Here is a 27,374-nt window from a genome sequence, read left to right on the forward strand (position 1 = left end):
AGGAGCCTCCCCTGTTCAGGTGAACTGAAGTGAGAGCGCGCTGAACCTAGGGTAGAGCTCCCTCAGTGAGGTCTGCCCAGGGAGAGGGAGGCCTGACGTCTCAGCCATTCATGCCTGGAATTTAGTCTCTGTAACACAGAGCTCGGAGTGGAGGGGATGAGAAATCCTGGCCCTCCCAGGAAAACACTATATCTAGATTCCTTGTCTAGAAAGTAGAGAGACATGGCATCCCCTTGTATGGAGCTGGGGGAAGAGGGACAGAAATGCACACACATACACACACAAACATACACACACACACATTCCTTGTGTGGTCTGGTACCCAGGACCCTCCATGTCCTAGAAAAACTCATGAATAAGTGAAAATGTGGGGCCAAAGGACTGACAGAGCCTGCAAAGCTGTGACCAGCAGACCAGGCTGGGCGGGAGGGAGGCAGCAAGCCAGGGCTGGACAGGACTAGCCTGAAGGTCAGAGGTCTCAGTGGGGCCAGTGGATCACTAAAGTTAAACTAAACTAAAGTTAGCATAGTGAAGAAAGCATGCTGGAGAGCTAAAAGGGCGGCCAGGCGGCCCAGTGCCAGGCCCACAATTACGAGGTTCTCCAGTCTTGGTAAGAGTGGGGTCTTCAGCCAAGAAGCATCATTGGACAGCCATGTGCACACAAGAGTAGCCTCTCGGTGCAGCTCTGGGGGCCCGGGCTCTCAGGGGACCTGGGAAGTGAGAATCCCTGGGGCAGGGGAGACACACACAACCTCCAGGGGCTCCCCACACAGGGTATGGCCAGGGCCAGCCAGGGGCTGGGCTGCACTCCCTCCGCAGCTGCCGGGCCCCCCCAGGGAACCATCTGAGAAGAGAACCAACATTTTAAAGGCTTGAGATGGTCTGAAACCCAAAAGCACTGCCCCTCCGGGCCTCCACAGGTTATCTCATCAGCAGACGTCCAGCTCACAGATGACCCGCAGAGATCTGCGTGGTGGGCGATGCTCCAGAGGCACTGTGGATACACGTTGAGATCACAGCCTCTGTTCCTCGGCTGAAGCTACCTCAGGAACCGGAAGTGCCAGGAGATTCCCATCCCGCCCCTGCACCTGTGGGCACCTGCACCCGTGGGCACCTGCAGGGAACCAGCAAGCTCAGGGGACCCCCTGCACCTCTGGGCAGGAAGAGGAGCAGGGCCTCTGAAGGACATAGAGACTGCCCTGCTAGGTTCCCTCCACATCCACTCACAGCCACGGCTCCACTTCTGGGCCCCAGCAAGACGGTGCTGAAGTAAACCGCCCACATTCGAAAGCATCGGCTAGGGAACTGGAACGCCGCCGGGGACCAGAGAGAAGCTTGCGGACAAAGCGCCTCCACCAGCTGCTCCCAGGTCCCCAGGACCAGGCGGGGGTCCTGGCAAGCCCGATGCAACCTCGAAATGCCGGAAAGATTAAGTCTCCCCTCCATCCTCAAAGCGCAGGGAGTCAGTGGGAAGCACAAAACCTCTGAGAGCTGGATAGCAGATCCCTCCCACCTGCCCACACTCCCCTGGTTTGAGGCTCTCTTTGCTGCTCTGACCTCTGACCTCCTGGAGCCTCAATCACTCCATCTGTAAAATGAGCCTGGGGGACTTGCCAGTTCTAAGAGGCCGGACAGAGTCTCTGTGAATTCCCTGAAATAAAACTGGAAACCCCAGAAGTAGCATGTCTCTTTACTCACAGAAAGCAAAGGCACAGCAGACAGAGCTCAGCCAGTAGAGCGCACAAGGCCCCTACTCCGAGGCCTTGCTCACAGAGGGGCCCATTACCAAGGAGGCCCACACCAGCTGCGGCCACAGACCGGACGTCGCAAGCTATCCTGTGGCTCCTTGGAGCTCCCAGTTCAATTCTGTCTTCCAGATTCTCTCTAAGTGGGCTCCCCATCAAGAGGACCCAAGGCCTGCAAAGCGAGGACCCACAAAAGCCCCCTCCCACACTCTTTACTGCCCCACACCCAGACAGGTGGGAATGAAAGAAAGTGAAGTCGCTCAGTCGTGTCCGACTCTTTGCGACCGCCTGGACTGAAGCCTACCAGGCTCCTCCATCGATGGAATTTTCCAGGCAAGAGTACTGGAGTCGGGTGGGAATAGGCACACCTTTTCAGAGCAGAGACACTGTGGTAGGGCCAAGGCTGGGGGTGGTATCAGAGTAGAAGGTGGGGTCAGGGCTGGGGTGGAGTCAGAGTGAGAGGTGGAGTCAGAATAGGAGGTGGGGTCAGAGTAGGAGGTGAAATCAGAATAGGAGGTGGGACCAAGGCTGGGGGTGGAGTCAGAGTACGAGGTGGGGCCAGGACCAGGGGTGGGGTCAGGGGTAGAGTCAGTTGGGAAGCAGGGTCAAGGTCAGGCCAGGGCAGGACCCTAAGGGACTTGGTACTGGGAACACCAGAGGCCCCAGCCCAGCCTGGGACAGCGCAGGTGAAGCAGCGGTGATCTGTGCCCAGCACACAAGCTCCAGCCACAGCACGTTTTCTCTATCACCAGCCCAAGACCACCGGGGCAAGGTTCAGGGGCAGCTGAAGCACCAGCTCAATCAGCCCTGCAGAACTTTCTTCCATCTCTCCAGGCATGGCCCCTCGGGCTCACCAGGCCCTCACAACACCTGTTCGGTGTGTTTGCTGCGCCACACCACCACACCAGTCATGGCGATGGTCAGCAGGACAGGCACGGTGATCAGCGGGATAAGAATTTCGTCTGGGGGGTCCTCCCAGTCTTGCCTGTCCACCGAGCAGTTTTGGAAGAACTGCCTATGGACGCTGGCGATGAAGCTCTCAGCCAAGGGGTTGGGCCAGTAGCAACCCACCACGTTGGTCTCCACCTCCGTGCAGTTGGTGAAGCTCTCGTAGTACCTATGAAAGCAGAGAGTTTGACCATTCAGCTCTCCCCCTTCTAACTTTGGCCCTGACTTACAGGAAAGTGGGGGGCAGTGCTGTGTGGCCACCGGTTCTCAGCATGGCCCCAGGCCACATGGGAAGAGTGGCCTCATGCTACAATCTCTCTTGGGCCTGCTGGTCTGGCAGTATCCATCCCCCTGGTGTCCTTGCCCTGAGGTTCTTTTGCATGGTGGCCCCATACCCTGCAGGAAACTCTGAGGCCATGAACTCCCCAAAATATACCACATGCCCCCATCTGCATCTCGTACATCATCCCTGCCCTCATCGTGGTCATCCACACTGTCACCTCCTCCCTACAAGGAAAGGAGCTCCCAACACCCCAGGTCTGGACTCAGCCCCCAGGGTGCCAGCACCCCCAGGTCTTCCCAGAGGACACTCTGAGGCTGGGCTCTTTCTCCAAGGCCAAAGGTCACAGCCCCTTGACCTTCAAGGCCCTTCTCACCTAGGACCACTATATAGGCCTCCCATGGGGTCGCTAAAAGTCGGACATGACTGAGCGACTTCACTTTCACTTTTCACTTTCATGCATTGGAGAAGGAAATGGCAACCCACTCCAGTGTTCTTGCCTGGAGAATCCCAGGGACGGGGGAGCCTGGTGGGCTGCTGTCTATGGGGTCGCACAGAGTCGGACATGACTGAAGTGACTTAGCAGCAGCAGGGGAAGAAATCTCCCTGAGGCCAAGGGCCGGCTGCCTACCAGTCAAGTTAGCCTGCCTTCATTTACCTGAAGGCAGCATTGACTGGGTGGTGCAGGGAGGTGGGGGAGGCATCCCACCTGTGAGCCCAGCCCCAACCTGTCTTCCTCTCCGAAGTTACCTTCTTCAGCCCCCACCTGACAGGACATGGGACCCCCTCTGCCCAGGGTCTTCCTGTCTGTGTTGACCAAACCTGGAAAGGCACTTAGCAAGCCACGAATGAGGAGCCACATCCATCAAACAGCCAGGCTCCTGATGGTCCCTGTGGCCAACCAAGTGTAACCACTAGCAGTCCCCAGAATTCAACCCAAAAGCCCACTGACCGAGGATTACTGGCCTCTGGGGCTGCTGACCTAGACTGGAGCCATTGTTCAAGATGCTGTGGTCAGAGGGCTGGTTGAATATCTGCCTCAGTGTGCCAGCTCCGACCACTGCCCACCTGGCAAAGTGCTTCACTCAGGACAGGCTTGGGGCAGGAAGGGGTTCCTGCCTCAGCTCCCCGTGGGAACGAGGCTTTGCAACCACCCTGCTCCTTCCGGTACTGACCCAGGAAGGGTGGCCTGAGCAACAGGAAGGATCCGCTTCCTGCAGGAGCTTCCTGTACACAACCTTATCTCTGCCTGGAAAGGCAGTGGGAAACAGGGCAGCAGATCCATTCAGCCAGACCCTTTGCCACTCCTCCTGGTGGCCCTGGGGCAACCGGTTTCCCAGCCCAAACATTTGGCTGGTTGGTCAGGCACACATCCGCCCACATCCCTCAGGTAACACAGGCAAGGAAGAGCCACACGAGGCAAGAGAGCAGGAAACAAAGGCTACAGCCTGGAATCCATGTGCAGAGCCCTGATGTGGTCCTTGGGATGGGTCCAGGCTCTGGGTCGCCTCACTAACCAGGTCCTCAGGCAAACCATCACCCCCAAGACCCACCCCTCCCACTGGGCCCTATCAGTGGCCTGCCACCCTAGAGCTTCTAACCCGACACCCTGCAGAGCCCCCACCTGCCCCAGAGCTCAGTGCAACTTTGAGGTACAAGGAGCAGGAGGCGGAGGGTGATTTGAGGCCCATGTGACCCCCATGCACAGAAAACAGCACAAGATAGCAGCTTAGGGCTCAGGATGTGGAACCGATATCTTCCAATCTCAGCTTGGCTGACCATCTTCCTGACTTTGCCCACATTGCTTAGCCTCCATGAGCCTCAGTTTCTCCAGCTGTAAATGGGGTTCATAATTCTCAGCCAATAAGGTAGTGGACCTTATTAGGTGAAAGCCCCCACCTTGGTGAAAAGACCAAATTAAGTGCTGTGAATACACTTCTGGTAAGTGCCTGGCACATAGGAGGTTCTCAGTGAGGTCACAGGTGAGTCCCAAAGGCTAGGGTTTGGGCAGACTGCCCACGCTTGCTCCTTCTCAAGATCACTGGGAACTGACTCCTTATTGTGACAGAAAATGTTGTTACAATAAAAGACAGCAAAGGTCAGGCGCTCAGGCACGAGGCAACAGTTGCAGACGTCAACCCTCACAGCCCAGCACCCCACCGTTCCCAGGGCTGGGGAGGCAGATGACGCAGGGATGCACACCTTTCCACACACAGTCCCAGGTGCTGTTAACTCATCAGCCTGCGTTCAAACTGGAGACAAAATCACGGTGTTCTTCCCAAGGAAGCTGCCATTTGTGTGACATCATGGAACCAGGGTCACGACAAGCTCTGTTCTTCCCAAGCTACTCTGGTCACCCCAGGGCCTTTCCATGCCCTCCCTTCAGTCTGTCTCCCAGAGCACCCTCCCTCCAGCCCCTGGGGGTGCTCTCACAATGAGCAAAAACACAGCCATGGTCCAGAGGGGAAAGTTGGGATGTGGAACCCAGAAGGCAGGCAAACTGCCCCTGGCAGATTCCCTCTTCTGCCAGCAAACTTTTCCCTAGTCCAGTAGACATCAGCCTCTCTATCCTCCAAGACCCCCTCCTGGCTGACCCCTCTACTGTCCTCTGGCCCTGGGGCTGGATGTCTGTTTAATCTCACTGAGGCTTTAGCAGGTGACAGAAGCCCAGGACAGGAAACTCACACCTCCTCCCTAAACCTCCACCCCTGTGTGTCCACTCTGGGCTTGGCGTTCAGGTTCCAAGGACAATAATAAGCCTGGCCAAGGCCCTTCCTGAACACTCCCCTCCCCTTTCCCAGCAGACACAGAAATTGTGTTCCATTTGGTTCAGTGAACAGCTATGTGTGGAGTCCATGAGGGGGCTGTGGATGTGCCCACAAGGAGCCACTGTCCCCTAGGGAGATGGCCATGGAAGCCCATAGAACAACCACTGGGAACAGACAGCACAGGAGCCAGGGTCTTGGGGTGGAAAGGGCTGATGCAAATGCTAGAAATCCAGGGGTCCCAGGCAGGCATGGCCCACAGGACAGGCTGAACGCAGCAGCCACCAGCGCTGTGCCAGACAGAGACTTCTAAGTGGGAAGTGAGGGAAGCTAGGCACAGGCCATCAGTGATTTCCGAGGAGGTGAAAGGTGTCCCTAGACACTTGATGCTGGGTGTGATCACAGGAGATGAAAAATATCTCAGAAGCTTCTAGAAAGTGGGGCCCTCTGTGGTGGGGCCCCCACCACACCAGGTAGAAACCAGTGGGACTCAGTTTCTCTGTGGTCCAATGGTCCTGACTACCGACCCAGCCCTGGCTGGTGCTGTGAAGAAAACCCAAAATGACAACTCCACCCAGCATGGCCCGTGAAGAGAGGCAGGCGCCCCAGGGCAGGGCACCAACCACATTCAGGAAGGGGAGTGGGTGTCGGTGGTTCCCAGAGAAATGACCGCACTCAGAAAAGTGGGGGATGCACAACCTGGAGTGTTCAATTTGGAGCAGCCAGTGTGGTCAGTGAGGGGAGTGAGGGGCTGGGAGGCTTGGAATGAACCTCAGAACTTGAGGAGCACAGGCGCTGTGGGCAGGGCAAGGGCAGGGCATGGGCAGGGACACTCACACGATGAACTCCGAGAGGTTGCACCACTTCCAGACCTCTACCTTCTTCATCTTTTCGGCGAAGGTCTTGCCACAGCGGGGCAGCATGGCCAACATACGCTTCTCATTGCAGCCACCCACCGGGGGAGACTCCCCTAGAGAAGAGAGAGTTGTGAGCATCACTAGGAAGGCTAGCTACTGTCATGACCCTTGAAGGTTCGTGCTGATGCCCCTCAAGGTCTACCCCCTGGAGTCTTCTTCCATCACCTTGGCCTCCATGTAACTCAAGAAGGTTGAAGCCAGTGCAGAAATAGGAACCCACATTGAGGTGTCACCAAGACAGGACCCAGAGGGGTCATAGAAAGAAGTCCTCTAGTGAGGCATGGAAAGAAGCAGGCAAGGGAGGGCAGCATGCAGAGAGATGGGGGTCTTGGGAGTGGAGAGGCTGAGGGAAGATGGGTTCCAGTGGGATAAAATATAGGAGAGGACTTCCCTGGTGGTCCAGTGGTTAAGAATCTACCTGCCAATGCTGGGGACATGGGTTCAATCTCTGGTCTGGGAAGATCCACATGTCATGGGGGCAAATAAGTCCATACACCACAACTACTGAAGCCCAAGCACCTAGAGCCCATGGTCTGCAACAAGAGAAGCCACTGCAATGAGAAGCCTGCATGTTGCAACTAGAGAGTAGCTCTCATTGCTCTCTGCAACTAGAGAAAGCCTGCATGAAGCAACAAAGACCCAACATAGCCAAAAATAAATAAATAAAATATTTAAATAGAATAAATATATAGGAGAAAGTCACTGTGTCCTTGTATAAGATGAAGTCTTCTCATATGGCACTAAAAATACAAACAAAAGAAAAATATAGAAATTGAACTATATCAAATTTTTAGACTTTTGTGCTTCAAAAGATACCATCGAAAAAGTGAAGACATCCCACAGAATGAAAGCAAATATATGAAAATCATATCTCTGATACAGGGTTTGTGTCTAAAATATATAAAGAACTCTTATGGCTATTAAACAAGAGCAATGACTCATTTAAAAATAAGAAAAAGGGGAATTCCCTGGTGGTCCAATGGTTAGGACCCAGTGCTTTCCCTGCCAGGACCTGGGTTCAATCCCTGGTTGGGGAACTAAGATCCCACAAGTCATGTGGCACAGCCAAGGTGGGCAGTGGCGGGTAGGGGAAGGAATGAAAGGTTTGGAAGGTTCTTATTCTATACATGAATTGATATAATATCACTTAGACTGTGATAAGTTAAAGATACTACAAATCCTAAAGCAACCACTAAAGTAATCAATAATAATTACTGCCAGTTAGTGAAGGGGAAGAAGAAGGAGAAATAAAAAAGTGGAAAAAAAAATACAAAGTCTAAAAAAAGGCAGAAAAAGAGAGAAGTGGGGGGCATGAACTGATGGTACCATGGTAGATTTAAAACTAACCATATCAATAAATTATCATATTGAAAGTAAATGGTCTTAGCACCTCAACAGATAAATAAAAATTGTTAGGACTTTCTTGGTGGTCCAGTGGTTAAGACTCCAAGCTTCGACTCCAGGGGGTGCAGGTTTGACCCCTAGTCGGGGAGCTAAGATCCACATGCCGCATGCCACAGGGCATAGCCAAAATTCAAAAAATGAAACAAGGATTATTAGATGAAATCAAAAGGCAAAATCAAAAATCCAATCACAGGCTATTTATACGTACCCTACCTTAAAATGACTCAAATAGATTCAGAGTAAAAGGTGGGGAACAATATGCCATGCTGCTGCTGCTGCTGCTGCTAAGTCGCTTCAGTCGTGTCTGACTCTGTGCAACCCCATAGATGGCAGCCCACCAGGCTCCCCCGTCCCTGGGATTCTCCAGGCAAGAACACTGGAGTGGGTTGCCATTTCCTTCTCCAATGTGTGAAAGTGAAAAGTGAAAGTGAATTCGCTCAGTCGTGTCCGACTCTTCACGACCCCATGAACTGCAGCCCACCAGGCTCCTCCAACCATGGGATTTTTCCAGGCAAGAGTACTGGAGTGGGGTGCCATCGCCTTCTCTGATATGCCATGCTACCACTAATCAAAAGAAAGGTGGAGTGGCTACATTAATACTGGACAAAGTATATTTCAGAGCCAAGAGTATCACCAGAGATGAGTCTTTCCATAATAATTAAAGACTCAATTCATTAACAGTAGTTGGGTGAAAGGGGAAGAAGTGATGTTGGAGGCTGGACCCAAAGGCAGACTAGTGCAGGTGTGCAGGCCTTCCCAGTTTATCTAAAGCCTAACAGAAGGCAGAGGTGGGTTTTCAAACTCCACACTCCCCCACTGAACCCACCCTGAGCCTCAGAACCTTCACATCGTGGGGTCCCAGGCAGGCAGCAGCCAAGCCGGAAGCTGACACCCCTCAAAGAGGAGCCTTGCCATCTCTGCAGGAAGAGGGTACCCTTCTGAAGTTAACCACAACCACCAGATGCCCAGCCCCACCCCCTTGGAGTCACTGGTTTGCTGTGTGACTCTGGACAGACCCTTCACCTTGCTGGGCCTGTGTCTCCTCCTCTATAAAACAGAGTGGTACTGATTCTGGGTGTTTTCACTAGTTAATAATCATGCATCTCTTTCAACTTGTCTCCATCTGGCCACAACTGCCCCACCCACACACCACTCTGCCTGGACCCCCAGCCACCTAGCCCCCTTCACAGGCTGCAGCAGGTCTGGATTATGTGCTCCCAGCCTATCGATCCAGTTCTATTTTAACACAGCTCTCAATTCTGAAGTCCTTGATGGAAGCAATCTATTGTAATACAATTCTTCTGAAGGCAGAACAAAGCCATTCCCCTCTGAGGCTGGTACAGACCACCATACCCGAGCCCACCTGGAGATTTCTGGGGCTAGGGGCCTCCCTCCCAGCCCCTCTCAGCACTGAGTCTCTCAGGATGATCACATGAGGTGGAACAAAGATGTCTGACTTGGCTGTACATCCACACTCCCTGAGGCCACAGCCCTGGCCCATGGCAAGGGTGACTCTGAGATTGGGACCAAACATTCATATTTATTAAAAAAAAAAACAAAAAAAAAACCCACCCCTGCGTGAGTCCAGTGTACTGCCAGAGCTGCAAACAAGTAGGGAAAGCTCACAATTACATGCATACAGGCATGGAGATCTTGTGCAATGAAGATTCTGAGCCAGTAGGCCTCCAGCACCAAGATGCTAATCTCTGACAAGTTCCAGGTGCTGAGAGGCCCTGCCCACACTCTGCAGAGTTAAGAGACAGACAATGGGAGAACTGAGGAGTCAGAGGTGGTCGAAAAGCCCCTCATGTTCACCATGACTCTATTCCCAGCCCAGATGCACTCACTCTACTCTCTGAGCCTCAGTTTCCCCTTCTGGAAATGAACACTGGCCTGGCTGCCCCTTGCCAGGCTTCCCTCAGCTTCAGTACTGACCAATGTCCACTGAGTGCCCTGTCCTAAGTGTGGTCCAACTTGCTGAGCCCCGCAACAGCCCAACAAGACAGAGTCGCTGTGACCACTTGCTCAGTAACAGGGTGGGGGGCCAAACCCACATGCAGCCCTGGCTCCAGGCTGTGCAGCCCTGGCTCCAGGCTGTGCAGGCCTGGAGTTAGTGACTCTGGGAGGCACAGGCTCTCGGGCTGTGTGGAGGCAGCTGAGAAGGCCACTTGTGCTCCATTTCCCACACCGCCTCGCCTCCCACCCCCACCAGCCGCCCTGTTGCACAGGCATTTTTTCCTTGCAGCTCATTGATAGCCCAACACAGGCTTCAGTCCACTGAATGTCCTACACATCCAGCCATGTGCCCATTCCTGAGTCTTGCTGACAGTCTCTGCAGGGTATCCTACATGGGTCCCCTGAGTGCCACCCTCCACCCATGGGCACGAGCCAGGCAGGTCTCATACTGTGGTTTGCCCCTACTGGTACTGCCACTCCTCCCAGGTGCAGCCCAACTAGACCAGGCCATCTAGACCCCCTGGACCACCATCAAAACCCAACTGGACCTGGATCCATGGACCTGGATGATCTGGACATCCTCAACCTAACCCAGCCACCACCTGTCAAATCACTGAGACCCAGTTCAGTGCTTCCTCCTCCTCCATCTCATTCTCCTCCTTCCCCCTGCACATCCTCCCTCTTGGAACTCCTTCCTCCTCTCCCTTCCTGATTCCTCATAGACCAGAATCTCCATATGTCCCAGGATCGCCACACACCAACATGGCAGGGGCCTGGCCAGAGCAGGCTGAGGATGTGCCATCAAGGACCACGTGACATCCTGAGGCGAGTTTCCTGGGATAACTTCTCCTGCCCATGGCGGGAGTGGGCAGTGTGCTATGAGGATGCACAGGACAGGCACCATGGGACACCTGTCAAGTGACCTCCATGAGGGGATGGAGGGACAGTTAAGTAGAGCACCATTTCTGACGCACAGGCTTAAGGAACTCCCAGCAAAACCCAACAATCCATCCAGCATTATAAGACTGAGGTAAAGTTTCTGGTACCGGAATGGGAGGTGGTGAGGTATCTATCTAAAGTCCAACACCAAGGAGACAAGAGGGATGTGGGGCTGGGCTCAGTGGTACCAAGACTGGGACTTGGAAGTAAAACTTTCCTCTTTGGTGAGCTTGAGGTTTGCCTGTGAGAAGATAAGTGAGATTTACAAGTCCCTGAATGAAACACTTGGAAAGTCTTTAAATGCCAGAATTGACTGCCATTTCAAAGAAAAGAAAATAGATGGTTTTGGAAAGTTCATGCTGTTTCTTCATTGAATTTTAGAGATCAAGTCCTGAGCCTTTGGAGTGGGAGCACTGACTCCAAGACTATAGACTACCAGAGAACTAACCCTAGGAAGTATCAAATAGTGAGAACTCACACAAAGGAAACCACTTGAATATAAGACCCACATCACCCAACCACCAGTAGCACCCAGTGCAGGATGCCTCATCTAAACAAACAAAGCAAAAATACAAACCCAGTCATCAGCAGACAGGATCACCACTTCACTCAGCCTTGCCCATCAGAGAAAAAACAAACAAACAAACAAACAAAAACTCAGCACAAATCTCACCTTATACAAGCTCACACAAACCACTGGACCAAACTTGGGAGGGCAGAAACCAAAAGGAAAAAAGAATTTAACCTTGAAGCCTGGGAAAAGGAGATCTCAAACACAATATTTAAAAAAAAAATGAAAAGGCAGATAAATACTATACAAATGAAGGAACAAACTAGAAACACTGAAGTCCAAATAAATGAGGAAATAGGCAAACTCCCTGAAAAAGAATTCAGAATAATGATAGTAAAGATGATCAAAAACCTTGAAAACAAAATGGAGAAAATGCAAGAATCAATTAACAAAGACCTAGAAGAATTAAGGAATAAACACACAGAGACAAACAACACAATTACTGAAATTAGAAATACTCTAGAAGGAATTAATAGCAGAATATCTGAAGCAGAAGAACGAATCAGAGAGCTGGAAGATAAAATGGTGTAAATAACTTCTGAAGAGCAGAATAAAGTAAAAAGAATGAAAAGAACTGAGGCTAGTCTCAAAGACAACTGAGACAATATCAAAAGCACCAACATTTGAATTATAGGGGTCCCAGAAGAAGAAGAGAAAAAGAAAGGGTATGAGAAATTTTTTGAAGAGATTATAGTTGGAAATTTCCCCAACATGGAAAAGGAAATAGTCAATCAAGTCCAAGAGGCACAAAGAGTCCCATACAGGATAAACCCAAGGAGAAACATGCCAAGACACATATTAATCAAGATAACAAAGACTAAACACAAAGAAAGAATATTAAAAGCAGCAAGGAAGAAGCAACAAGTAACAGACAAGGGAAATCCCATATTCTTAACAGCTGATCTTTCAGCAGAAACTCTCCAAGCCAGAAGGGTATATTTAAAGTACTGAAAGGGAAAAATCTACAACCAAGATTACTGTACCTGGCAAGGATCTCATTTAAAATTGATGGAGAAATAAAAGCTTTTCAGACAAGCAAAAGTGAAGAGAATTCAGTACCACCAAACTAGCTTTACAGCAAATGTTAAAGGGACTTATATAGTCAAGAAATACAAGAGAAGAAAAAAGATCTACAAAATCAATCCCAAACAATTAAGAAAATGGTGATAGGAAGATATATATCAATAATTACTTTAAATGTAAATGGATTAAATGCTCCAACCAAAAGGCACAGACTGGCTGAATGTAAGCAAAAACAAGACCCATATATATGATGTCTACAAGAAACCCACTTCAGACCTAAAGACACATATAGACTGAAAGTGAAAGGATGGGAAAATATATTCCATGAAAATGGGAAGCAAAATAAAGCTGGAATAGTGATCCTTATATCGGACAAAATAGACCTTAAAATAAAGAATATTATGAGAGATAAGGAAGGACACTACATAATGATCAAGGGATCAATCCAAGACGAAGACATAACAATTATAAATATCTATGCACCCAACATAGGAGCACCTCAATAAGACAAACACCAACAGGCATAAAAGGAGAAATTGACAGTAACACAATAATAGTAGGAGACTTTAACACCCCCACTCACACCAATGCACAAATCATCAAAACAGAAAATTAACAAGGAAACACAAGTCTTAAATGATGCATTAGATGAGATGGATCTTATTGATATCTTCAGGACATTCCATCCAAATGCAGAAGAATACACCTTCTTCTCAAGTGCACGTGGAACATTCTTCAGGATAGATCACATCTTGGGTCACAAATCAAACCTCAGTAAATTTAAGAAAATTGAAATCATATCAAGCATCTTCTCTGACCACAATGCTATGAGACTAGATATCAATTACAAGGAAAAAAACTGTAAGAAACACAAACACATGGAGATTAAACAACACATTTCTAAATAACCAACAGGTTACTGAAGAAATCAAAATATAAATTAAAAAATCACTAGAAATAAATTACAATTAAAACATGACAACTCAAAACCTATGGGATGCAGCAAAAGCAGTTCTAAGAGTGAAGTTTATAGCAATACAATCCTACCTCAAGAAACACGAAAAACATCGACTAGACAACCTAACTTTACACCTAAAACAATTGGAAAAAGAACAAAAAAAACCCAAACTTAGTAGAAGGAAAGAAGTCATAAAGATCCGAGCAGAAATAAATGAAAAAGAAATGAAAGAAACAATAGCAAAGATTAATAAAACTAAAACCTGGCTCTTTGAGAAGATAAACAAAATTGACAAACCTTTAGCCAGACCCATCAAGAAAAAAAGAGAGAAGAATCAAATCAACAAAATTAGAAATGAAAAAGGAGAGGTTACAACAGACAATGCAGAAATACAAAGGATTATAAGAGACTATTATGAACAACTATATGACAATAAAATGGATAACCTGGAAGAAATAAACAGATTCTTAGAAAAGTTCAATCTTCCAAGACTGAACCAGGAAGAAATATAAATTATGAACAACCCAATTACAACCACTGAAATTGAAGCTGTGATCAAAAATCTCCCAAAAAACAAAAGCCCAGGACCATATGGCTTCACAGGATAATTCTATCAAACATTTAGAGAAGAGCTAATGCCTATCCCTATAAAACTCTTTCAAAAAATTGCAGAGGAAGGAACACTTCCAAACTCATTCTATGAGGCCACCATCACCCTGATACCAAAACCAGACAAAGACAACATAAAAAAAGAAAACTACAGGCCAATATCACTGATGAATTTAGATGCAAAAATCCTCAACAAAATTTTAGCAACAGAATTTAGCAACACATAAAAAAGCTCATACACCATGATCAAGTTGGGTTTATTCCAGGAATGCAAGGATTCTTTAATATATGAAAATCAATCAATGTGATACACCATATTAACAAACTGAAAGATAAAAATCATATGATAATCTCAATAGATGCAGAAAAAGCCTTTGACAAAATTCAGCACCCATTTATGATTAAAACTCTTCAAAAAATGGCCATAGAAGGAACCTACCTCAACATAGTAAAGGCCATATATGATAAGCCTATAGCAAACATTCTCAATGGTGAAAAACTGAAACATTCCCCTAAGATCAGGAACAAGACAAGGTTGTCCACTTTCACCACTATTATTCAACATAGTTCTGGAAATCCTAGCTATAGCAATCAGAGAAGAAAGAGAAATAGAAGGAATCTAGATTGGAAAAGAAGAAGTAAAGCTCTCACTGTTTGCAGATGACATGATACTGTACATAGAAAACCCTAAAGACAGTATCATAAAATTACTAGAGCTAATCAGTGAATTTAGCAAAGTTACAGGATACAAAATCAATACACAGAAATCACTTGCATTTCTATATACTAATAATGAAAAATCAGAAAGAGAAATTAAGGAATCAATCCCATTCACCACTGCAACAAAAAGAATTAAATATCTAGGAATAAACTTACCTAAGGAGACAAAAGAACTGTACACAGAAAATTATGACACTAATGAAAGAAATCAAAGATGACATAAACAGATGGAGAGATATTCCATGTTCCTGGGTAGGAATAATCAATATTGTGAAAATGAATATACTACCAAATGCAATCTACCAGATTCAATGCAATCCTTATCAAATTACCAATGGCATTTTTCACAGAAATAGAACAAAAATTTCACAATTCACATGGAAACACAAAAGATCCCAAATAGCCAAAGCAGTCTTGAGAAAGAAGAATGGAGCTGGAGGAATCAAACTTCCTGACTTCAATTTATACTACAAAGCTACAATCATCAAGACAGTATGGTACTGGCACAAAAACAGAAATACAGATCAATGGAACAAGATAGAAAGCCCAGAGATAAACCCATGTACCTATGGGTACCTTATTTTTGACAAAGGAGGCAAGAATATACAATGGGGGAAAGACAGCCTCTTCAATAAATGGTGCTGGGAAAACTGGACAGCTACATGTAAAAGAATGAAATTAGAACACTTCCTAACACTACACACAAAGATAAACTCAAAATGGATTAAAGACTTAAATGTAAGAGCAGAATCTATAAAACTCTTAGAGGAAAACATAGGCAGAGCACTTGATGACATAAATCAAAGCAAGATCCTCTATGACCCACCTCCTAGAGTAATGGAAATAAAAACAAAAGCAAACAAGTGGGACCTGATTAAACTTAAAAGCTTTTGCACAGCAAAGGAAACTATAAGCAAGGTGAAAAGACAACCTTAAGAATGGGAGAAAATAATAGCAAATGAAACAATTGACAAAGGATTAATTTCCAAAATATACAAGCAGCTCATACAACTCAATGCCAGAAAAACAAAAAACCCAATCAAAAAGTGGGAAAAAGACCTAAACAGACATTTCTCCAAAGAAGACATACAGATGGCTAACAAACACATGAAAAGATGGTCAACATCGCTCATTATTAGAGAAATGCAAATCAAAACTACAATCACCTCACACCAGGCAGAATGGCCCTCATCAAAAAGTCTACAAACAATAAATGCTGGAGAGGGTGTGGAGAAAAGGGAATACTCTTGCACTGTTGGTGGAATGTAAATTGATACAGCCACTATGGAAGACGGTATGGAGAGTCCTTAAAAAAACTAGGAATAAAATTACCATATGACCCAGCAATCCCACTCCTAGACATATACCCTGAGGAAACCAAAATTGAAAAAGGCACATGTATCCCATTGTTCACTGCAGCACTATTTACAATAGCTAGAACATGGAAGCAACCTAGATGTCCATCAACAGATGAGTGGATAAAGAAGTTGTGGTACATATACACAACGGAATATTACTCAGCCATAAAAAAGAACGCATTTTAGTCAGTTCTGATGCGGTGGATGAACCTAGAACCTATTATACAGAGTGAAGTGAGTCAGAAAGAGAAAGATAAATATCATATTCTAACACACATATACGGAATCTAGAAGAATGGTACTGAAGAACTTATTTACAGGGCAGCAGTGGAGAAACAGACATAGAGAATAGACTTATGGGCATGGGGAGAGGGGAGGAGAGGGTGAGATGTATGGAAAGGGTAACATGGAAACTTACATTACCATATGTAAAATAGATAGCCAACGGGAATTTGCTGTGTGTCTCAGGAAACTCAAACAGGGGCTCCGTATCAACCTAGAGCAGTGGGATGGGAAGGGAGATGGGAGGGAGGTTCAAAAGGGAGAGGATATATGTATACCTATGGCTGATTCATGTTTGACAGAAAACAACAAAATTCTATAAAGCAATTATCCTTCAGTAAAACAATAAATTAAAAAGAAAAACAACAAAAAAAAGAGAGGTAAAGATGCAGATTCCTGACAACACCAGGAAGGTAGATGGCTGCCACCCACTCAGGCTACCAGCTGCATTAATAAAGGTCTCAGGAATTAACTTGGAATAGAAAACCATTTCAGTGGTTCCATCAGGGAAACAAAAAAAAGGCAGGACTGTGTTTCTTTTGTCTAGAGGACTTTCAGACTCTGGGAAATGATAAACAGCCAAACAGATGCATTTTCGAGAGAAAAGGCTGTCATGGCCAGTCATTTGGAAATGAAAAACAGGAGTTCTCATTCTCCTCCAGTGCAAACAAGCAGCAAGCAGACCGTGGCCTCAGTGGGCTCAGCAGTGACGGGCCATGGCCAGTATGGCTCTGGGACACTGTGGTCTGGAAGGTTCTGCCCTCAGCCCTTGTGGTCTGGCAAGTTCCTCCCCATCCTGGACCTCAATTTCCATATAGTGACGTCAGAGGACCTCCAAGGCACCTCTGAGCCAAGCACCTCCTTGCAATCCCTGGGGTACCTGATATCCAGCACTGCACCTGGACCCACTCAAGTGCACAGAATCCAACGTGACAGGAGACGGCTCGACGGCAGGACATTACTCCCACCAGTGACAAAAAGTGACAGCACTGTACTTATACACAGACACACTGGCACAGGCACTCTGTGTGGTGGTGCTATAAGTGGGCCCCTGGGAGCCACAGATGCTAGCAAACTCAAGTGTTCACAGAATGGTGCCAGGCACTGGCAGGAGCTTCCCATACATGCAATCCTTCACTCCACACTCCTAGGTCCCCACACAGGGTTACGGGGCCTGAACTGACTGAATCCAACTGACAGTCACATGCATGCGTGTGTGCTCAGTTGCTTAAGTCGTGTCTGACTCTCTGGGATCCCATGGACTGCAGCCCTCCGGGCTCCTCTGTCCATGGGATTTCCCAGGCAAGATACTGGAGTGGGTTGCCATGCCCTCCTCCAAGGGGATCTTCCCAACCCAGAGATCGAACTCAAGTGTCCTGTATCTTCTGCATTGCAGGCGGATTCTTTACTGCTAAGTCACCAGAAAAGCCCAACTGGCAGTCACAACAGCCCTTTCTAGGTTGCTAGAGTGGGAAAAGCTGAGACTAAGTGCCACTAAATGTTTTATGATCATGGGGATCAACTGCTGCAAAGAGAGAGGCACCCCAGGAGTAATATCCAAACCCAACGGTTTGGTCAAGAGCAAGGCATGAAACTGAGCCAGTAGGCCTTGGGTTAATTAGTAGAACTTCAAGCCAAAAGGAAAAAAAAAAAGGTGGGGGGCAGGGGAAGGTTTTTTAAATGCAAGTAAGTTTAGGACCCCATGGACTGGCGAGCCATGGCCTGCCAGGCTCCTCTGTCCATGAAATTCTCCAGACAAGAATACTGGAGTGGGTTGCCATTCTCTTCTCCAGGGGATCTTCCCAATCCAGGGATTGAACCCAGGTCTCCTGCACTTCAGGCAGACTCCTTACTGTCTGAGCCACCAGGAAGCCACATCATAATTGTGTCTTATCTTTGGATAATATTACCAAAATTAATCTATAAATTACCAAAATTAATCTATGATCTCTATTTAACTGTCCTAAAGAAAAGTGAGCACTTACAAATCAAACATTTGTAAATACAACAAAAAACTAACCAAAATGCAAGGAGATCCAACCAGTCCATTCTGAAGGAGATCAGCCCTGGGATTTCTTTGGAAGGAATGATGCTAAAGCTGAAACTCCAGTACTTTGGCCACCTCATGTGAAGAGTTGACTCATTGGAAAAGACTCTGATGCTGGGAGGGATTGGGGGCAGGAGGAGAAGGGGACGACAGAGGATGAGATGGCTGGATGGCATCACTGACTCGATGGACGTGAGTCTGAGTGAACTCCGGGAGTTGGTGATGGACAGGGAGGCCTGGCGTGCTGCGATTCATGGGATCACAAAGAGTTGGACACGACTGAGTGACTGAACTGAACTGAACTAAACCAAAATGAATTTCAGGTTCATGTGCTCTGCAGAATATTAAGTATTGAATTACTATCCAGTATTAAGATTTGTTAATTAATACAGATACGTCTTCAGAGTCACCAGTACTACATATGATACTTCTCTTGTACAAAGGTTTACTGAAAGTCAGTAAATTCATGTTATATCTATTGAAAAAATTATCAACAAAAAACTGATTTGCCATGATGATATTGTCATAAGTAGTAAAATACAGAAAAATGATATAGAAGTTTTTAGATGAACTCTTTAGAAATGATTATGTTTTAATTTTTTTAGATTCTCAGTAACTTGAAACTTAAAAGTTTGGCTAAATTAAGTTAAATGAGAAAAATTCATTGAAGGTCTAGGTCTTTTTTTAAGATAAAATACTGAAACATTGATTGTTATACAAGTCTAGCAATCTTTTGTCTTCTTAGGAGAGAAAAAACTAAAGATGTTTGTATCACTTTAAAGAGAGAAATTATGCTATAAAAATGTATGTTTTTAGAGGTTATAGAACATGTTTATAAGTTTGTCAATTAGAAAATGTTAGTATAACAAACAGTTCAATTACTTGCCTTTTGTTTTTTGCTAGAGATTAGGGTTTTTAAGGATGAAAATTATAATAAATATGTAATTAAAACTACTAGAAGTAATAATCAGTTGTGTCCGATTCTGTGCAACCCCATAGACTGTAGCCTGCCAGGCTCCTCCGTCCATGGAATTCTTCAGGCAAGAACACTGAAGTTAGGTAGCCAGTGGCTAAGACTCTGCACTCCCAATGCAGGGGGCCAAGGTTCAAACCCTGGTCAAGAAACTAAATCCCATATGCTGCAACTAAGCATATGCAGGCTGGAACAAAGAGCCCTCATGCCACAACTAAGAGTTTGCAAGCCTGACGAAGATCAAAGATCAAAGATCGTGTGTCGCAACTAAGACCTGGCACAGCTAAATAAATAATTTAAAAAAAAAAAAAAAGAATGGAGATAGTTTTGTTAAAGAAAAAAGAAAAACAATTTTGCCCTAGAGCTCATCGTTTCTAGATGGGGAAAGGATAAGGGACAGACTTACGTGAATACAGAAGTTGTGAGGTTTATGTAAAAGGAATCTTAAGAAAAGTTTTATGCATGGTCAGGATTGAATAAGATTAGATTGAAGTTAATAAAATAAATGAATTTTATTATCAAAAGTAAACTAATACAAGACTGGAGTTTGGTTTTCTCACTCTGTTAAAAGAGCAATGTTTCCTGGAATATTGAGCTGTTTTTGATAAGAGATTTTAGGTTTCCTTCTCTAGCTAACTGAGTTCTCCAAATGGCCCCTGAAGCATCTCTGAAAGAAATATTAAACTAATCAAGATTATTTGGTTTATTAAACTTCATGGAGACCATTAAATGAAAACTTGACCTAGTGAAGTTGTCAGAGTATAACTACTCATGACATGTATCACCGCTTGCTTTAAGTCTACTGCCTGAAGTGCATGTACAGCATTTGTGTGACAATTGGATATAGCTGATAAGATGCGTAACCTATAAAGGGCTTCCCAAGTGGCACTCGTGGCAAAGAACAGTCTGTCAATGGAGAAGATATAAAAGACATGGGTTCAATCCCTGGGTGGGAAGATCCCCTTGGGTAGAACACAGCAACCCACTCTAGTATTCTTGCCTGGAGAATCCCATGGACAGAGAGCCTGGCAGGCAACAGTCCATAGGGTTGCAAAGAGTCAGACATGACTGAGGCAACTTAACACACACACATAACCTATAAAAGGTCCCACTGTCAACATACCTTTGTAGTCCTTTGTTATGTCTGATTAGTTTTCCTCCAACATGGATAACTAGGCTTTTCATATAAATGAAAAAAAAAAAAACGAAAAGAAATTTTCATTCATATGAAAAAATAACTACTTTTCATATAAGTGAAAAGTAGGACTAGCACCAAGGCAGAGGATAGACCCAGGGCAAGCAGCAAACATGATCAAGGGACAAATATTTTTATCATCAATGCTTTCTACTGAAAGACTTGCCTTCAAAAGGGGAAAACGATAGAAGAAATTTTCACATATTGAGGTATGTGGAAGTTATTCTGATTTATATGATTTAACTCAAATTTTATGCTAATTTAAAAGAGCTTGTTTGTGACCTATTTAACACACACTGTAGGACTTCCCTGGTGGTCCAGTGGCTAAGACTCCATGCTCCCAATGCAAGGGACCTGGGTTCCATCCCTTGTCGGGGAATGGATCCCACAAGTCGCAACTAACGTTCACATGCCACAACTAAAAGACTGCATGCTGCAACTAAGACCCAGCACAGCTGAATAAATAAATAAAAGAAATAAATATTTTTAAAGGAATTAATGACTGAAAGGTTGTAGACATGGAGTGACAAAAGTAGCAGTTAGGCCTACAGCAGTCTCAGAATTTGTAGCTCCTCCCTGAAGAACTAGATAACACCGTCCAATACCTATTCCTGAGTTGTCTTACAGAATCTAAAACCACCAGGGAGAAAGAGCTAACTGCCTGATGATCAAACTGCAGCCATAATACAAGCTGCTCCAATTTGAGCAGTGCTGTTCTGCACATAGCCCCCACCTGCACATCCCTGAAGCTTTCCCTTAAAAGCTCTTGCCCTGGGACTTTCCTGGCAGTCCAGTGGTTAAGACCTTGCCTTCCAGGATAGGGGATACAGGTTGGGTCCCTGGTCAGGGAGCTAAGATCCCACATGCCTTGAGGCCAAACAACCAAAATGTAAAACAGAATCAATATTGCAACAAATTCAATCAGTTCAGTTCAGTCACTCAGTTGTATCCAACTCTTTGGGACCCCATGGACTGCAGCATGCCAGGCTTCCCTGTCCATCACCAACTCCCAGAGTTTGCTCAAACTCATGTCCATAGAGTTGGTGATGCCATCCAACCATCTCATCCTCTGTTGTCCCTTTCTCTGCCTGCCTTCAATCTTTCCCATCATCAGGGTCTTTTCTAATAAGTCAGCTCTTCACATCAGGTGGCCAAAGTACTGGAGCTTCAGCTTCAACATCAGTCCTTCCAATGAATATTCAGGACTGATTTCCTTTAGGACTGACTGGTTGGATCTCCTTGCAGTCCAAGGGGCTCTCAAGAGTCTTCTCCAACACCACAGTTCAAAAGTCTCAGTTCTTCTGCACTCAGCTTTCTTTATGGTCCAACTCTCACATGCATACAAGACTACTGAAAAACCATAGCTTTGACTAGATGGACCTTTGTTGACAAAGTAATGTTTCTGTTTTTTAATATGCTATCTAGGTTAGTCAACAAATTCAATGAAGACTTTTAAAATGGACCACATTTAAAAAACATAAAATTATTCTAAAAAAATTGTAAAAGCTCTTGCCCTCTGGTTGGCAACTTGGAGTTGATTTGGGTGGTCTGCCATCTTCCTAGGTTGCTGGCTTCCTGAATAAAGCATTTTTTCCCCCACTAACCCTTGTGTCTTGAAGACTGATTTTTGAGCATTGAGCAGTCAAACCTGAGTGCAGTTTCAGCCCCAGTCAGTAACAGGCACAGAGGCAGAGCCCTAGCTGAGTGGACTTTTGCTGGACCTCACGACCCCAGGGCCCTGCACAGCAGCACCTGCTTCTGAATTAGGGTTTGTAATTCTCAAAGCACCTTCCTTGATGGGTCCTTCAGAGCCTGTCCTCAATGGAACCTGATGATCACTAGGAACAGCCCCCTTGCTAGCCCAGCTTCCTGTACCCACTTTGTACCACCCAGAGACAGCTCAGGGATAGTGGGGTGTCAGCATCCAGAGCAGCCCTGGCACCCTCCTTCAAGATGCAGCTGCCTCCAGGGCTGATATGGCACCCATCCCATGTATGACAAAGCAGTGTGAGCCCATGAGCAGGTCTGCCTCTCTGTGCATCTCCTTGACTCAGTCAGGAGTCAGTTCCTGAGGTCCTCACTCTGATGAGGCCAGCACTGGACTGCGTCTGCTGAGGAGCTGACCTGGACCCTGACCCTGGCTGGGGAGCCTGAGCCCAGGTTCCGTGGGCGAGGGACACCGGGTCCAATGAGACAAGATGAAGTGGCTCCCAGAACCACATCAACATGAGCCCAAGGCTATTAACATGGAAGGTTTCTCCGCAGGGCTTGCCTTTGGTTCTTCTCAATTCCAGGCTGTAGGTGGGCGAGGAGAGCCTCAGTTTCCATCATAATGAATCAGAGTCTTCTCCCATTACAAGAACCAAAATCTCCATCCAGACATAGAGAACGGACTTGTGTACACAGCAGGGGACGAAGAGGGTAGGACTAATTGAGAAAGCAGCGCTGACATATATACACTACCATGTGTAAACAGATAATGAGTGGAAAGCTGCTGTGTAACAGAGGGAGCCCAGCCTGGTGCCCTGTGATGACCTAGAGGGGTGGCATGGGAGTGGGGAGAGGGAGGGGATATATATGTAATTATGATGGATTCACATTGTTGTATGGCAGAAACCAACACATTTTAAATAACTATCTTCCAATTAAAAAATTAAAAAAAAAAAAAATCTTCATCCAAGGGCTTTGCATTTGAAGCTTGCTGAAATCCTGTATCAGTGTGCTCCTGATCTCCTGACTTCTGGAAGCCATCAATCACTCTTTCCTCTAACACAAAAACCCAGCTAACCCTAGGGCTCTAACCCCTGAACATTAAATGAAGTCATACTTTATCCACCCCAGACATCACCGGTGGAAAGATAACCTGGAGTTCAAGATGCCAATGGGCCTAAGCAGCGTTTTCCAAATTCCAGGTCATCAAAGCTGACAGTGGCAATGCAAACAAGCCCAATTTTACATCTTACAGTCAGGGAAACTGAGGCCAGTGAGAACATGGGAGCATCCCAAAGGACCCAGGGGACTGTGGACCCCCAGGCCAAGGCTTCCCCCTCTCAGAGCTGGCCAGGCTCAGGAAGGCTCTCCCACGGAAGCCCTCCCCAAACACGGATACCCTATCACTGGTTCTTGGATGATTTCCTTAGAAGGGTTTTTCAAAACAAGCATTTCATTCAATCCATTCCCAGTTTGTGAGCAATGTGTCTTCCCAGGAGCCCCGTGTTTTCTCGCTGGAGAAGGGATCTGGGAGGGGAAACCTCAGAAAGCCGCCCTCTGTCCCTTCCAGCCAGTTGCTCCAGATACAGGCATACACACTCACACTGAAACACTGTCCTCGGAGGACAGACATAGCAGGGAAGATCTAGCACTCCCACTTCTGGTTTCCTCTCATCCACACCCCTGCGCCTGCTGTGCACGCAGGAGCCCCGGACGTGGAGCACACTGCCTCACAGGGAGGAGGGAGATGGACACGCCCGCCAGTCCCCAGCCCCAGAACAGCGAGGCTGGAGACATCGCAGCAGGGAGGAGCGGGCTCTGGCCGAGCCCGCTGCCGAAGCACAGCCTGCAGGAGACCCTTCACCTTCCTTCCAAGCCCGGCCCGTCACCATCAGCTGGAGCATCCTGGGGACCGCGCCTCCAGAGCCCGGCGCGCCGGGCTGGCCCAGGTCGGTGCTGAGGAGGAGGAGCAGCCAGGTGCAGAGGCAGGATGCCAAAGACCGCGCGGATCCCACGACCCCCGAGGAGGTCGGGGCGCCCCGGCGCCAGACCCAGCGTTCCCTTACCGCAGAGCAGCAGCAGCAGCAGCAGTGGAAAAAAGTAGGGGTGCCGCAGCGCTCTTGTCCCCATGGCTGGCCAGCTGTCGCGCGCGGTCCAGCTGTGACGCACAGTCCAGCTGCGGCGCGCGGTGCAGATGCGTCCCCGCTGGGGGCGCCCGGGGACGGAGCCCAGGCCGGGGAGGGGCCGCAAAGAGCCCGCCCCCAGGAGGTGCCTGCCCCTAGGCTGTGCTCTCCGCCCTCTGGGATGCGCCTCCCTCCCCGCAACAGGTGCCCTCCAGCAGGTCGCGCTCTCCCAGGACGTGCTGCCCCTCAGGACCCTCCCATCCCTATGACGAGCCCCGCCAAGGACGCGTCCTACCCCCCAGGACGTGCCTCCCCTCACTGACCGGTCCTTCCCCCAGGACGCATCCCCTCCCCAGCACATGTCCCCTTCCTTCTGCCCTAAGGGTGCGGTCCTAGAAGACCTGGTGTCCAGCTGGGCTGAGGAGCAGGCTTGGGGGCGGGTGGGAGCCTGGCCGGGAGTGGGGGGCACCCAGCAGGTGCACCCACCCTCAACCCAGACCACAAAGAAGCCAGGGAAGGTGTCTGGAGAAAGATAGCTGTGTGGTTCGGTGCCATGGGAGACCGGGGAGGGAGCAAGTGGGTGCAGGGGGCAACCCCCTCGGGAGAAAGCTGGGTGTGAGTGGAGGCATCTCTGTGAGGGGGTGAGAAGTGGGGACTTCTGGGTAGAACCCCAAGTACTTAGGGGCCTCAAGCCCTAGGATACCTTCCTGGGGTCTTCCCTCTGCCAAGAACCTTTGCACCCCTCTGGACCAGAGAGGGTGGGGCATGCACACACCTACACTGACACACACACACCCCACCGCCCATGGCTAGAACTGAGTCCTCAGGCCCCGGTCCGTACCCTGTGCCCTCTGGAGGCCTCAGGGGACAAAATGAGGGCCAAGAGAGTGACTGGGTACCCCTCAGGGCCTGACTTCGTGAAGTGTTATGGGCTCCCAGGGAAAGGAGAAAGGGCCTCAGGGTACTTCAACCACAGATAACCTCCCTTGGTTTGGTCACCTCTGTCCCCCTCAGCCCCTAGCACAGACCCTGGCCCCACGGACGCCCAGTCACATTGTCACTGATGAAGAACCCCTGCCCTTTGAGGCCCATAGTCCACCACCCCCCACCAGCCGTGCCTCATCTCAGGGCTCAGGAAAGCAGCACTAGGAAGGCCTAGGGATTCATTACTCTCAGCCTGGGCCTTTCCACATCAGAGGAATGGAGCAAGTGGGCTCCCCACCTGGACAAGACCTCTGCCCTCTGAGCGGTAAGAGGAAGGTAATGGGCCTGCCCCAAAGACAGATGGTGCTGGAGAATTCTAGTGTAGGCATCTAAAATAGAGGAGCCAAACTGACCTTTCCTGCATTATCAGTTCAGTTCAGTTCAGTTCAGTCGCTCAGTCGTGTCCGACTCTTTGCGACCCCATGAATCGCAGCACACCAGGCCTCCCTGTCCATCACCAACTCCTGGAGTTCACTCAGACTCACGTCCATCGAGTTGGTGATGCCATCCAGCCATCTCATCCTCTGTCGTCCCCTTCTCCTCCTGCCCCCAATCCCGCCCAGCATCAGGGTCTTTTCCAATGAGTCAACTCTTCAGCCCCCTTAATAAGGGACCAAAGTTTTCTGTTCTTTTTCTGATTAGAACCAGAATTATTTCAAGGGAGACTTAAAGCTAATTAAAATTGACCACCCTTCCTGCTTGCCTTCTGCCCAAGGTGGTGGGGGGCGCAGATGTAGGGGCTACCCCTCAGCTCAGTGCTTCCTGCCAGCCACCGCTTCTCAGATGCCCTGCACCAAGGGAGACGAGCCAACAGCACAGTCCCAGTGTCCGCCAGTGTCCCCTGGAGACTGCAGACTCACTGAGGGCAACACCACACCCCGGGAGAGGCTAGGCCAGACCCCGCAGGCAACTAGCACACAGCTAGCAGGCGGGGACAGGTCATCAGATGGGGGGCAGACCAGACAGTACCCTGAAGCCCATTCCAGCCTGGGGCTGTGACTTGCTGACCAGTACTAACTTGCCCAGCATCCTGGGAGGCAGGGCCCCAGATGAAGCTGCTTCCCGGTCTGGGATGCCCTTCCCTCCCCCATCCTGCAGACTCAGGTCCCCGCACTCCACTCCCATGGAGCTCCCCTGTGCCCCACGGCAAACTCCCAAGGCCCACAGACCGTCCCATTGTCCCCACTAGAGGAAGTCCATGAGTGGCAGGGCCCTGGCTTCTGCTCCCTATGCCCTGTGCCATGGCCCTGACAGAGCACATCTCTACTGGGGCAGGGGGTTTCACTCCAGTGGTGAGAAGGGGGCTGAGGGAGGCCCAGAGGGGCCTTCCTGCTGTGGCCTCACCCTGCTGCTTCTTCCCCTTGACCTCCTCCACCGCCTCACCCCCCCACACTCCCACCCCAGTGCAGAACTGTCTCCTCTGCCCTGAATCAGCTGGTCCTCCCCACTCTAGAGAGATGATTCAAAAGCCATCAGAGACTCTAGACTGCCCCCCACCATCCAATCCACCAGCATTAGTGGTTGCTGTGGCCTCTGGACTGCAGAAGAAGAGACATTCTGGAAACTCCAGGGCTAGGACTTGAGGCTGTGGCTCAGTGCTACTCGAAGCTGCTGCCTGTTGGACAAGGAGCCGCCACATGGCGGCCCTGAGCTGAGCGCTCACCCTGACATTCCTCTGGCTTCCCCGAGGTCCTGGATGAGTCAAAGCCGGTCACCCCAGGCTACTGAGGAAGGACACGAGTGTGCTGTGTACACCGCTAGGTCTGGGAGCAGGAGTGTGAGCATGGGACCTTCCAGGCAGACAGGAGGGGCTGTCCCTGTGGAAAAATGAGCTTGAGAAGGGAACATGGGGCAGTGGAGGCTGGGT

General features: G+C 48.4%; 1 protein-coding gene across 1 annotated transcript; it reads right to left on the reverse strand.

Annotated features, from left to right (window-relative positions):
* Window positions 1–1,674: 1,674 nt before the first annotated feature.
* RAMP3 (receptor activity modifying protein 3) lies at window positions 1,675–24,638 on the reverse strand. Its single transcript, XM_006051282.3, has 3 exons — window positions 24,467–24,638; window positions 6,576–6,708; window positions 1,675–2,862 (listed from the first exon to the last, which is right to left on the reverse strand). The coding sequence occupies exons 1-3, from the start codon at window positions 24,528–24,530 to the stop codon at window positions 2,607–2,609; spliced, it is 453 nt and encodes a 150-aa protein (XP_006051344.3). The 5' UTR covers window positions 24,531–24,638; the 3' UTR covers window positions 1,675–2,606.
* Between the last annotated feature and the right edge of the window lie 2,736 nt (window positions 24,639–27,374).

The sequence above is a fragment of the Bubalus bubalis genome, chromosome 8, assembly GCF_019923935.1.
Source record: "Bubalus bubalis isolate 160015118507 breed Murrah chromosome 8, NDDB_SH_1, whole genome shotgun sequence".
Classification (NCBI taxonomy): domain Eukaryota; kingdom Metazoa; phylum Chordata; class Mammalia; order Artiodactyla; family Bovidae; genus Bubalus; species Bubalus bubalis.